This window comes from Chiloscyllium plagiosum, unplaced genomic scaffold (assembly GCF_037043375.1).
Source record: "Chiloscyllium plagiosum isolate Xiang-an unplaced genomic scaffold, Cpla_swu_hap1 HiC_scaffold_28, whole genome shotgun sequence".
Taxonomy (NCBI): Eukaryota; Metazoa; Chordata; class Chondrichthyes; order Orectolobiformes; family Hemiscylliidae; genus Chiloscyllium; species Chiloscyllium plagiosum.
This window is the reverse complement of record NW_028270166.1, coordinates 8,553,094-8,566,675: the sequence shown is the minus strand read 5'-3', so window position 1 is coordinate 8,566,675 and position 13,582 is coordinate 8,553,094. Positions and strand designations below refer to the sequence as shown.

General features: G+C 43.4%; 1 protein-coding gene across 6 annotated transcripts in view; it reads left to right on the top strand.

Annotated features, from left to right (window-relative positions):
* Window positions 1-13,582, top strand: part of arhgef18b (Rho/Rac guanine nucleotide exchange factor 18b) — a 209,846-nt gene that overhangs the window by 114,009 nt on the left and 82,255 nt on the right. For 5 of the 6 annotated variants that reach the window (XM_043721419.2, XM_043721416.2, XM_043721417.2 and 2 more), the window contains 2 exons: window positions 173-275; window positions 5,580-5,730. In XM_043721419.2, the coding sequence (XP_043577354.2) occupies window positions 173-275; window positions 5,580-5,730 (254 nt within the window). The remainder of the gene's footprint in view (window positions 1-172; window positions 276-5,579; window positions 5,731-13,582) is intronic. The other variant, XM_043721414.2, reaches the window with a different exon arrangement.

The following is a 13,582-nucleotide window of genomic DNA, read 5'->3' as shown; positions in this document are numbered from 1 at the left end:
CCAGCACCATTCTAATCTCGACTCTGGTTCCCAGCATCTGCAGTCATTGTTTTTACCGAGTTTGATGAGATACTTTTGCAGTTGTTGTAAAGAACTTCCTTACTTCCAACACAACTGAACAAATTGTCTGATTATAAATGTTTACAATACTCTCCTTTCCTTTACTTTGAAGAAAGGAGGGTGACGGCAAAAGTGAAAGACCCGAGAAAGAAACAAAAGTGAAAAGAACGTTAAGTTCCCTGAAGAACAGGGTGACCGGCTCCTTTAAGGATAAGGTAAAAATGGTTCATTATTTTGGTGTCAGGTAGAAGGTGGGTTGGGTGAATGACAGGCAGAATAAAAGGGCATAAATTTAAGGCTGAGATAAGGAGGAATTTCTTCACTCAGAGGTTTGAGAGTCTATAGAACTTCTTGCCCCAGAGAGCTGTGCAGGCAGAGTCCCTGGGCATATTTAAGGTTGGGATAGGTTCTTGATCCGTCGGGAATCATGGGCTAAAGGGAAAGAGCAGGAAAGTGGACATGAGGAATGTCAGATAAGCCATGATCATATTGATTGGCAGTGTAGGCTTGAGGGGCTGAAAGGCATCATTTTGATCCTGTTTCTCAAGGTCTTATCGTACAGATTCATTGGATTGTCTAAAAATATTCGGTCATAGGTCAGGGTGTCACTTGCTAGGCCAGCGTTTATAGCCCAGCCCTGACTCACATTGCTGTGGTTCTGGAGTCGCATCTAGACCAGACCAGGTAAGGATGGCAGATTTCCTTCCCTAAACAGCGTGAGTGGACCAGATGGGGTTTTTTTTAATGACAATTGACAATACTTTCAAGGTCACCACCAGGCTAGTTTCTTATTTCAGCTTATTTAAATGCAAATTTCAACATCTGCTGCAGTGGGATTACTACTCTGTTTTATATTATTTGTCACACTGCATCTGAAATAACTCCACACAGGCCGGTATGCCATCACCAAGTCATACTTTATTTACATGTGCATAGGACTTGATACTGGTCTGACTCCCTCTGAGCCAGCTCTCATCCAAGTACTAAGCAAGCCTGAGTCTGCTTAGTTTCTGAGATCAGACGAGATTGGGCATTTTCAGACTAGTATGGCCGTAGGCTTTCCTGTTTATTTTTTTTTTCTTTTTTTTCTTATTTTTTCTTTTTTCCTTTTATATTAACCCACACTACCACCTAAGTGCGGTAGTGCTTATTTTTTCCTCAGCACCCATGATGTGTGTGTGCAGGTGTGAGACACAATGAAAGTCACAAAGTGCACGAATCTTTATTCAATTTCCACCACTAGGAAGATAGGAAAACACCCGGGTGGCCAGTGACAAATACTGCCCTTCACATCAAAGGGCAGTGCTGTGTGATCAAAACAGTGAAGGGGAGGGTAGGGACTAAATCAAAATAGAATTGGAGGGAGAAATGATGCACTCCACTCCCTGCGGTGCCCACCTCTCCCTGAACAACTCCAGGGTGTTGGTGGACACCGCGTGCTCCTTCTCCAAGGACACCCGGGCTCTAACGTAACCGCGGAAGCTTTCCTGTTTATTTTTTTTTATATTTTTTTAAATATTTTTTTTCCTTTATTTTTTATTTAACCCCCACACGACCACCTAAGTGCGGTAGTGCTTATTTTATCCCCAGCACCCATGGTATGTGTGTGCAGGTGTGAGACACAGTGAAAGACACAAAGTGCACGAATCTTTATTCAATTTCCACCACCAGGAAGATAGGAAAACACCCGGGTGGCCAGTGACAAACACTGCCCTTCACATCAAAGGACAGTACTGTGTGATCAAAAACAGTGAGGGGGAGGGTAGGGACTAAATCAAAATAGAATTGGAGGGAGAAATGATGCACTCCACTCCCTGCGGCGCCCACCTCTCCCTGAACAACTCCAGGGTGTTGGTCGACACCGCGTGCTCCTTCTCCAAGGACACCCGGGCTCTAACGTAACCGCGGAGCTTTCCTGTTTATTTATTTATTTTTTCTTTCTTTTGTTTTCTTTTTCTTTTTTTTTTTGGCCAGTTTGGCCAGGCCCAGGAGCAGACCCACGAAGAGGTCTTCACCTTCCTGGTTATATATATATTTTTTTCTTTCTTTTATCAGTAAGGAAGTGCAAACGCCCACCCACTCCTGTTTATTTTTTTTTCTTTTTTGGTGTGTGTGTGCAGATGTGAGACACAGTGAACTTTCCTGTTTATTTTCTTTTTTCTTTTTTTTTCTTCTTTTATTTTTCTTTTCTTTTTTTTTCTTTTTAGCAAACACCCGGGTGGCCAGTGACAAACACTGCCCTTCACATCAAAGGACAGTGCTGTGTGATCAAAACAGTGAAGGGGAGGATAGGGACTAAATCAAAATAGAATTGGAGGGAGAAATGATGCACTCCACTCCCTGCGGCGCCCACCTCTCCCTGAACAACTCCAGGGTGTTGGTAACTTTCCTGTTTATTTTTTTTTCTTTTTTTTTTCTTTTTTTTCCACCCACACTACCACCTAAGTGCGGTAGTGCTTATTTTATCCCCAGAACCCATGGTGTGTGTGTGCGCAGGTGTGAGACACACTGAAAGACAAAGTGCACGAATCTTTATTCAATTTCCACCACCAGGAAAGATAGGAAAACACCCGGGTGGCCAGTGACAAGCACTGCCCTTCACATCAAAGGGCAGTGCTGTGTGATCAAAACAGTGAAGGGGAGGGTAGGGACTAAATCAAAATAGAATTGGAGGGAGAAATGATGCACTCCACTCCCTGCGGCGCCCACCTCTCCCTGAACAACTCCAGGGTGTTGGTAACTTTCCTGTTTATTTATTTTTTTCTTTTCTTCTTTTTTTTTCTATTTTTTTCCACAAAGTGCACTAATCTTTATTCAATTTCCACCACCAAGAAGATAGGAAAACACCCGGGTGGCCAGTGACAAGCACTGTCCTTCACATCAAGGGACAGTGCTGTGTGATCAAAATAGTGAAGGGGAGGGTAGGGACTAAATCAAAATAGAATTGGAGGGAGAAATGATGCACTCCACTCCCTGCGGCGCCCACCTCTCTCTGAACAACTCCAGGGTGTTGGTAACTTTCCTGTTTATTTTTTTTTTCTTTGTAATCTCCTGTTTATTTTTTTTCTTTTTTTTTCTTTTTTTTTCTTTTTTCTCTTCTTTTTTTTTAATCTTTATTTTTCTTTTTTTCTCTCCTTTCTTTTTTAACCCCCACATTACCATCTAAATGCGGTAGTGCTTATTTTATCCCCAGCACCCATGGTGTGTGTGTGCAGGTGTGAGACACAGTGAAAGACACAAAGTGCACTAATCTTTATTCAATTTCCACCACCAGGAAGATAGGAAAACACCCGGGTGGCCAGTGACAAACACTGCCCTTCACATCAAGGGACAGTGCTGTGTGATCAAAACAGTGAAGGGGAGGGTAGGGACTAAATCAAAATAGAATTGGAGGGAGAAATGATGCACTCCACTCCCTGCGGCGCCCACCTCTCCCTGAACAACTCTAGGGTGTTGGTAACTTTCCTGTTTATTTTTTTTTTATTTTATTAAACAAATTACAAAACAGTTTACAAAAAACATTGACAGCTGTACACAAAAGACAGCAATTTTACAAGGGAGAGGAGCAGCAAAGCTAGGCCCCGAACCCTACCGTTCAACCATTTTACAGGGAGAGGAGGACAAACCTCAAATCCCAGTTCCACATATGACAAGACAGTGACAATGACATTTGTACATTAGACAATACCGTTACATACAAAAGTGCAGACAATACAGACCCAGCAAGCCCCCGCCCCTCCCACCTTTCCTGTTTATTTTTTTTTTTTTCCTGCTTATATATATTTTATTAAGCAAATTACAAAACAGTTTACAAAAAACATTGACAGCTGTACACAAAAGACAGCAATTTTACAAGGGAGAGGAGCAGCAAAGCTAGGCCCCAAACCCTACCGTTCAACGATTTTACAGGGAGGGGAGGACAAACCTCAAATCCCAGTTCCACATGTGACAAGACAGTGACAATGACATTTATACATTAGACAATACCATTACATACAAAAGTGCAGACAATACAGACCCAGCAAGCCCCCGCCCCTCCCACCTCCTTTCCTGTTTATATCTGTCAGCCAGGGCTCCCTGATTGGTCCAGGTTAACAATTCCAAGACTTCACAGTCAATGAGATCCACCTGGTTCCAATTACTACACCAACTCCTATTTGGCGCCAGCTCCTCGTAGCCCTCTACTCCTCAATATTTCACAATTCTATCTGTCTATCTCATCTGTTACTGCTTGCAGTGACCTAGCCTCCACAACTCTCTGAGGTAGAGAATTCCATAATATTCCCAGTTTTAAATGAGTGTCCTCTTATTCTGTAACTCTCTCCCTGAGTTTGCGACTCCCCTTCTAGTGGAAACATCTTCTCAACATCGACCCTGTCAGGCCTCCTCTCAGAGTCTTGCATGTTTCAATAATGTTGGATGGCTCTTTGCAAGGACCTGTCAAGTACCAAATAGATGCTCAGCCTCAGAGTACATTCCTCGATAAATACTTTTCCAGTTGAAATTCGGATGGGTACCAACGAGGAGAATTCACCTGATACCTGAGCTTGCCAAAAAGACCCATTTGAATTCTGAACTTGGCCAACTGAGTCCAGCTGAGAAGCTTATTTGCCAGAAGGTGCTCATAAGATGCTAGCCTGTGCTTGTGGCACAGGGGTAATGTCCCTGCCTCTGAGTCAGGAGGCCTAGGTACGATTCCCATCTCCTTCAGTGCCGTGTCATAATGTCCCTGAACCAGTTGATTTAAACATAGAACAGTACAACACACAGGAATTGGCCCTTTGGCCACAATGTTGTGCCAAACATGACACCAAATTAAATTAACCCCTTCTGTCAGTCCTTGATCCAAATAAAAACATAAGATAGGAGTAGGAGGAAGCCATCTGACCCTCTGAGTCTGCTCCACCATTCATCACGATAATGGCTGACCGTCCAACCCAGAGCCTAATCCTGCTTTCTCCTTCCATTCAAAAAGAATAAGATGCTTCAAAAGAATCCCTACAGTGCAGGGACAGGTCATTCGGCCCAACAAGTCCACACCGACCCTCCGAAGAGTATCCCACCCAGACCCATTCCCCTGACTAATGCACCTAACCTACACCTCCCTGAACACCATGGGCAATTTAGCATGGCCAATTCACCTAACAGACAGACACCCGAGGCTGGGATCAAACCCAGGTCCCTGGCGCTGTGAGGCAGCAATGCTAACCACTGAGCCACCGTGCCATCCTTGTCAGTGGCTAGTGGCTTGTTCTTTAAAAATATCAGGTAACGCTTGGTCACACAAAGGACAGTGAAAATATGAACCTCTTTTTTCCCCTCTAAAACCCTGTTGAGGCTGTGGGGATGACTACAATATGTTAGAAATTGAGACTGGGGAGTAGGTGATCCGGAACCACAGCAATGATACAGATCTGCCACTGGATATTGGGACAGGCTCAGGAAGGGGGCCAAACAGCCTCCTGCTGTTCCTTTGAAGTGAACTGTTTCTCTTTATTGTGTCTCTTTCCTTTTCCCAGGCTAAGACCAAAGAGAAAGAAAAGGAGAGTCCCAAAGAAAAGAGGAAGTGTAACAACGGCCACTGCTTAGTGCCGGGATCCTTCTCCAGCTCCACCAGCTGTACTCTGTGCAGCAAACCACTGAGTGGTAAAACCAGTTATCAGTGTATGAGTGAGTATTGCCATCACAATGCTTTGCACACTTGCCTCCTCTCCCCCACCAGCTCACACTCTGGCTCTGCGTGGAGTCAACCTAATCTATCCCTCCAGATAGAACTCACAGAGATAAAGCTCCTAACCAGCATGGTACTCTCCAAACAGGGCTGAAGGTTGTGAGACTTGGTGAACTCTGGTAAATGTATTTAAGGAGAATCTGGGTAGGCACAGGAGGGGAAAAGGGTTAAAATGATATGTAAATGGAGTGGGAGGTGCGGTAAAGTCACCCGTAGGGCTGCTCTCTCGTTAGAGGCAGAGAGATGACTAGTGATCATTTAACCTAAGGGCCAGCACACCTCAAGGCAAGGGAGAGTTTGAAAAGGAGGGTTATTCAAGGTATCCTCATCCATTAAGGGAATTGAACCCACACTGTTGGTGAGTCACTGCAACACAAACCAGCCATCCAGTCAACTGAGCTAAGGAGGAGGCTTGTGTCAAATAGAAAACAGCCAGGACCTGCTGTGCTGATTGGCCTATTTTGATTTTGTTAATGTTAGATAATACTTGAATGGTGCAAAGCGGGAGAGACTTTGGTTCTGGGGAGGGACTGGGGAAGCTGAGGTTATTCTCTAACAAGCAGAGAACATTAAGTGGGTGGGGGGTTAATCAAAGTGCTCACACATTTAGTGGTATTGCTGATTGACATCGAGGATTGAGTGGACAGGGAGATGACCTTTCCAAGGGCAGGAGTCTTGGTAACTGGAGAACTTAAGGTCTTTGGTAAAAAGTGCCAGGGGAGAGAGAGAAGGTGATCTCTTTGTGCACCATGCATAGTGATGCGTCTTGAATGTATCATGGTGGAAGCAGATATGAATTTGGAAAAGGGAGTAACAGGAATAGTTGAAAGATTAGAGAGCTGTGGGAAAATAACACAGGGCTATGCCTAATTGTGTGGCTCTTTTAAAGTGCTAGCGTGGAATTGAAATGCTGAATGGGATCCTATGATTCAATGAGATTAGCTGGGAAGAGAATCACATTAAGCATAAACATCTGCATAGACCTGATGGGCCAAATGGCCTGTTTTTATCCTGTTAATTTTATTATTGTCACCCTTCCTCCTCTCTTTGCGCTTAAAACTGGTCTCAAATGGGTGGACCTTGAAAGTTAAGTTGCAGTTAAGTCCAATATTTCTAGGGCAAAGATGGAGCACTGAGAGAGGGGAAGAACCAGCCAGGGCTCCCGATCCTGACCAGAATCTGGTGTTTCCTGCAGTGTGGTGCTGGTTGTTGGGGGGTGCAGGGGAGGTGTGTAGTATGGAAAGAGCATATTTGCTTCTGGTTGCCTCTGTGGTTGTATAACTAACTATAATTTAAAGAATAGCTTCAGTACTGTTAGAGATGTGCTGCAAATGGTTTCATCGTCATGGTACTTGCTTAGAGGCCTTCAGGAGCTGGGAAGCAACTCCCCAGAATTTTTGCTGAAGTTATTATCTTTATTGTCTGGCTTGCCCCTCAGGAGATACTATCACTGGGGAATGGGGAGGATCTGGACCAGTGTAAGGAAGGTGTCTGCCACCCTAACTGAATCTTTGGCTTGGCATAAATAGTTTTGAATTGCATAAATTAAAAAGGTAGTATCAATTAGTGTGATCTTTTGAAATCTGGCATTCTTGCATACGTTCTGATTACTGTAAGATGAAAAGTTTTAGCAATATGTTGCTCTTTTCAGCAAATGTCAAGTTCTGTGCGAACAAGCAACTTTTTATAATTTGGGCATCATTTTGTGATAACCTGTAACATTTTGCATTTTGACCTTAGATAGGTATTTTTATTTTTTTACTTCACATGACTGTCTTAAATCTCTGAACTGCCTGTTGTTGTGTCTCACGGTCAGTATGTTTGTGTGCCTTTAAAAAGACATGCTCATGATATAATCATTGCATCATAGCACGTGATCTGTGGCGGTAAACATTTCAAACTCCATCTTACCTTGGGGGGGGGGGTCAGTTGAAGCATGGCACTCTATTGGAAGCATGCTGTTCAGTTGTTATATAATGTATGTGTGAAATAGTTAGCTGTAATGAGCTCCTGCTGGGTGATTCAGTACCGCAATACACATGCCTCGTTTCTTATGTTATTCCTAATAACATGCACATCATGTACAATACCCCAACTGGAGGCAAAATTGCATTATTGCTACCCTATGTTTGGGCTTTTGGATTAATGTGGTTTAGATTAGATTAGATTCCCTACAGTGTGGAAACAGGCCCTTTGGCCCAACCAGTCCGCACCAACCCTCCAAAGAGTAACCACCTTCTTCTGGCCAATGCACCTAACACTATGGGCAATTTAGCATGGCTAATTCACCTGACCTGCACACCTTTGGACTGTGGGAGGAAACCGGAGCACCCGGAGGAAACCCACGTAGACACGGGGAGAACGTACAAACTCCACACAGACAGTCACCCGAGGCTGGAATCGAATCTGGGTCCCTGGCGCTGTGAGACAGCAGTGCTAATCACTGAGCCACCGTGCCGCCCTGAGTGAAAAGAAAAGCATCACTTTGCTTTCCAAAGACTAGTTTTCAGTTATGCTTTTATGATTATTGCTGTGTTGTAAAAAATAGTGGGTTCTCTGGGTTTTGGGAAGTTCTTTATGACTTGCTGTGATTGAGCTCTTCCTTCCCATGATCTGAGGATCATTGCTGTGATGTAGCCTAGCCAGGTATGACAATGGTTTTACTTTCCAGTTTCTTCCCCTGTTAACCTCTCTACCTCTTGGTCTCAACCACAGCCTCATGTGGGTAATGTCCTTGCCTCTCAGTCAGCCGCTGGGGATTTCAAGTCTCAGAACCTAAACTTCAGACAGTGGGGTGAAGTATTGAGGAAGTGCTGCAGGGTCAGAGATGCTGTCTTTTTGATCAGATGCTACTACCTGCTGTCTCAGTCGGCATGATAGATTCCAAGACAGAACTTGAAGAAGGGCTAGGAGTGCTCCCTAATGTCCAGACCAATATTTATCCCTAACCTAATAACCACTAAACAATCCTGGTTCCCTGGTCATTTTTACATTGCTGTTTTTTATTTAGTTTGCTGTGAGCAAATTTGCTACTGACTTCCCCATACATTTCAGCAGTTCTCTCACCTTAGAGAGTACATCATTGGTGGAAAAGTGCTTTGGTATTTTTGGTAGTTTTGAAGGGTGATATAGAGACAAAAGTCTTTCCTTCTGTATCCTTTCTCTAGGAGATATGGGGCAGGGGTTGCTGCATCGGGTAAAATACCCTGCTGGAGGTAAAATTACATCAATGCCATTGGCAGTGTTTGGGCTTTCAGATTAATGCAGTTCTTCACCGAAGACTATGTCAAATTCACTTGACAGTAGAGACGACTGGTTTAAGCTGGATTTTCTGCAGACATGAAAGTACAAATGGTCACAAAATGTCAAGATTACACCAAACAGCTTCCACTGCTGTTTTGTAAGCAGTTGCTTGGAAATATGTGAGAGTAACTTAGAATAACATTCTTCCCCTGTCCTCTGGGGACAGCAGTGAGGCAGGCTAATGGATCTAATTGGGCCCAGGAGTCACTAGTGGGACTTTGCAGATTGATTAATTGGGTATCTGCATATTGATCAGACAATATTGGAATGGTATCATTCCTAAATCATTATTGTAATATGATTCTGAACAGGCATTGTGCTGGAGGATGTCATACCAGCAAACTTGGTTAAAATGTTACCATTAGAGTTTTTAATTAAACAAACGGTAATAGGATTGGCAGAATGTGTTAAGGGCGATGGTGGTAGAATGGTAATGTCACTGTTTCCATTAAGCTAGGGGACTAATATCTTGGAGATAATAATTCAAGTGGGGAGATGATGGCCTAGTAGTATTATAGCTAGACCATTAATCCAGAGACTTCACTAAAGTCTCGGGACCTGGTTTTGAATCTTTCCATGGCAGTTGGTGGAATTTGAATTCAATAAATATCCAGGTTGCCCCTTTGGGCAATTAGGGATGGGCAACAATGCTGGCCTAACCAGCAATGTTCACATCACATGAATCAATTATTTTAAAAATCCCAATTTTTAAGAATGAAATGAATGAATTAATACCCAATAAAATCAAGAGGACTGGGCTTATATCTTGAGTTTAGAAAACTGAGGAGACTTAATTGAATCAAGCAAAATTCTTACAGGAATCAACAAGGGAGGCGCAGGAAGGATGCTAGCCTCTGGTTTGGCCATTCTAGAATTATATTTTGTGTTAGAATTATTTATTTAATATTTCAGCCCAATAGTCATGTCCTTACTCTGCACTCTGAACCAGTTCTGTCATTAATGTCCTCACCACAAGCTGTTTTAAGCTGGTTGGTAACTGTGTCCTCACCCTATAATGTAATCCTTTAACTTAACCCTCTAGTGAAACCTTGGACATTGACCCCTCTATTTAAATACAAGATATTATCCTACACATTAACAGCCCAACATTAACCCTGCAGTATAATGCTGTCGTATACCCTGCAGTGCAATTTTGATTTTTAATTTTTGCGATAAGAAGTAAACAGGGCTTGTATTTGGAAGCATAGAAACTAGGAGCAGGAATAGGCCATTCAGCCCTTCAAGATTAGAGTGGTGCTGGAAAAGCACAGCAGGTCAGGCAGCATCCGAAGAGCTGGAAAATCAACGTTTTGGGCAGGAGCACTTCATCAGGAATGAAACATCAATTTTCCTGCTCCTTGGATGCTGCCTAACCTGCTGTGCTTTTCCAGCACCACTCTAATCTTGACTCTGATCTCCAGCATCTGCAGTCCTCACTTTCGCCATTCAGCCTTTCAAGCCTGCTCCATTATTCAATAGGGATCATGGCTGCTCCTCTATCTCAATGCCACATTCCTGCTTTCTCTCCATTCTCCTTAGTGTTGTAGTTCTGTTCGCCAAGCTCGGAATTTGTGTTGCAGACGTTTCGTCCCCTGTCTAGGTGACATCCTCAGTGCTTGGGAGCCTCCTGTGAAGCGCTTCTGTGAGCTTTCCTCCGGCATTTGTAGTGGTTTGAATCTGCCTCTTCCGGTTGTCAGTTCCAGCTGTCCGTTGCAGTGGTCGGTATATTGGGTCAGTATATTGGGTCAATGTGCTTATTGATTGAATCTGTGGATGAGTGCCATGCCTCTAGGAATTCCCTGGCTGGTCTCTGTTTGGCTTGTCCTATAATAGTATTGTTGTCCAAGTCGAATTCATGTTGCTCGTCATCTGCGTGTGTGGCTACTAAGGATAGCTGGTCGTGTCGTTTCGTGGCTAGTTGGTGTTCATGGATGCGGATCATTTGCTGTTGTCTCAAATACCACCATATTTTACTTCCAATTGTTGGGATGCGGTTTAATATTTTATTCAAAAGCAGATACCTCGGAGTATTGAGTACAGGTGTTGGGAGGTCATGTTGCTGCTGTACAGGACATTGGTTAGGCCACTGTTGGAATATTGCGTGCAATTCTGGTCTCCTTCCTATCGGAAAGATATTGTGAAACTTGAAAGGGCTTGGAAAAGATTTACAAGGATGTTGTCAGGGTTGGAGGATTTGAGCTACAGGGAGAGGCTGAACAGGCTGGGGCTGTTTTCCCTGGAACGTCGGAGGCTGAGGGGTGACCTTATAGAGGTTTACAAAATTATGAGGGGCATGGATAGGATAAATAGGCAAAGTCTTTTCCCTGGGGTCAGGGACTCCAGAACTAGAGGGCATAGGTTTAGGGTGAGAGGGGAAAGATGTAAAAGAGACCTAAGGGGCAACTTTTTCACGCAGAGGGTGGTACGTGTATGGAATGAGCTGCCAGAGGATGTGGTGGAGGCTGGTACAATTGCAACATTGAAGAGGCATTTGGATGGATATATGAATAGGAAGAATTTGGAGGGATATGGGCCAGGTGCTGGCAGGTGGGACTAGATTAGGTTGGGATATCTGATCAGCATGGAGAGGTTGGACCAAAGGGTCTGTTTCCATGCTATACATCTCTATGACTCTATGACTACTATGACTCTGGTTGTGCAGCACTCCCACAGTATTGTACTGGAGTGCTATCCTAGAGTCTGTGCAAGGGCCTCAGGAATGGGACTGAACCTCCAGGTCGACAATGAGAACGCCACAGCTAGAAACCAAATTCCTGCTATCGAGTAACCTTTTCCTCCAGCCATTTACTGTTCCCATTTTCCCCAGAATGGTTTACTCACATCTCAAATTTTCAGTAGAAAATGGGTGAGAGACAAACTCCAGATGCGTCATCCATCACTGAGCAGACACAACCTTGTGCAAAACATTTACATCTCCATTAGTGGATGACATGCTGTTAAAAACAATTGCCTCTGATATATGGGTTCCCGTCCCTCCAATGAACCTGCTGATGTTTCAACAACATTAAACATTCAAATCCAGCCTGTCCTCTCAAGGCTGCTTTAAATTGTCCAGATTCAAGGGTTCGTTTGTCTGAGCTAATGAGTGGATTTTTAATGTGCATGTCTGTGTATGTGTGTATTGGGTGCGTGTGTGTATATGTGCCTTTCTCTAACTCTATTTCTTTCTTTGGAGATGCCAGTGTTGGACTCAGGTGTACAAAGTTAAAAATCACACACCAAGTTATAGTCCAACAGGTTTAATTGGAAGCACTAGCTTTCGGAATCACATGCTCCTTCATCAGGTGATGGTGGAGTACACAATTGTAAGACACAGAATTTAAAGCAAAAGTTTACAGTGTGATGTAACTAAAATTATACATTGAAAAATACCTTGATTGTTTGTTAAGTCTCTCATCTGTTAGAATGACCATGTTAGTTTCACTTCTTTCATATGTAAATCACAAAACTTTTTTAAAAAGTTACATTCTCAGGTTAACTTTAACAATTGGTGTCAGCGCAGATAATGTGTTGAAGGTGTTGCCCCCCTGTGTGGTGTGTCTGTGCCATAATGTTTAGACTGATTCTAATCTAAAAAAATGAGTTAACAGAGTCTCACATGGATTCATGCAGTTTTCTCTATCTCTTTCTCTCTCTTAACCACTGTCATGTCTACTTCACCATCTCACTTTCTCTTCCATACTCTGTATGTCAATCTCTCTTTATGTCTAACAGTAATTTGATTTGATCAGCTTTTAATCTTCCCTCTGTCTCGCCACCTTTCACACCTCAGAACCCAGCTTTGTATCTGTATATCTAGGAGGGTCAATAACTGGAGGGGACAGGGAGTTGTTCTGGTCTGGAATGTGCTGGCTGAACCAAAGGAAGCAGATTTCATGACAACTTTCAAAAGGGAATTGAAAAAAGGAGAGATTTACGGAGGCTGGGCGTGATGAAACAAACAGCTACCTACTCTGAATGATTCGGAGATGCCGGTGTTGGACTGGGGTGTACAAAGTTAAAAATCACACAACACCAGGTTATAGTCCAACAGGTTTAATTGGAAGCACACTAGCTTTCGGAGCAACGCTCCTTCATCAGGTGATAGTCAATGAAGGAGCGTCGCTCCGAAAGCTAGTGTGCTTCCAATTAAACCTGTTGGAGTGTAACCTGGTGTTGTGTGATTTTTAACTTTGTACTCTGAATGAGTGTGGGCTTCTCCCATCAGTCACTTTGCAGACCTGTCCTCCCATCACTGCTCTGTATCTGGTTTTGCCTCGCTAGGGTATGTTTAAAGCTCTCTATAAATACAAGTTTTGTTTTTATCTTAAATCCTCCCACAATTTACAAAACTGCTATCTGACTATAAGGTTAGCCAGGCACAGGTTCTCAGACAATACTTCTTGTTTGTCAGGCACGAGGGCTTCTGTAGGAGTGTACATGAGTGACCTGCCCCTCTTAATACTTGCTGCATTGTATCTGATAAGG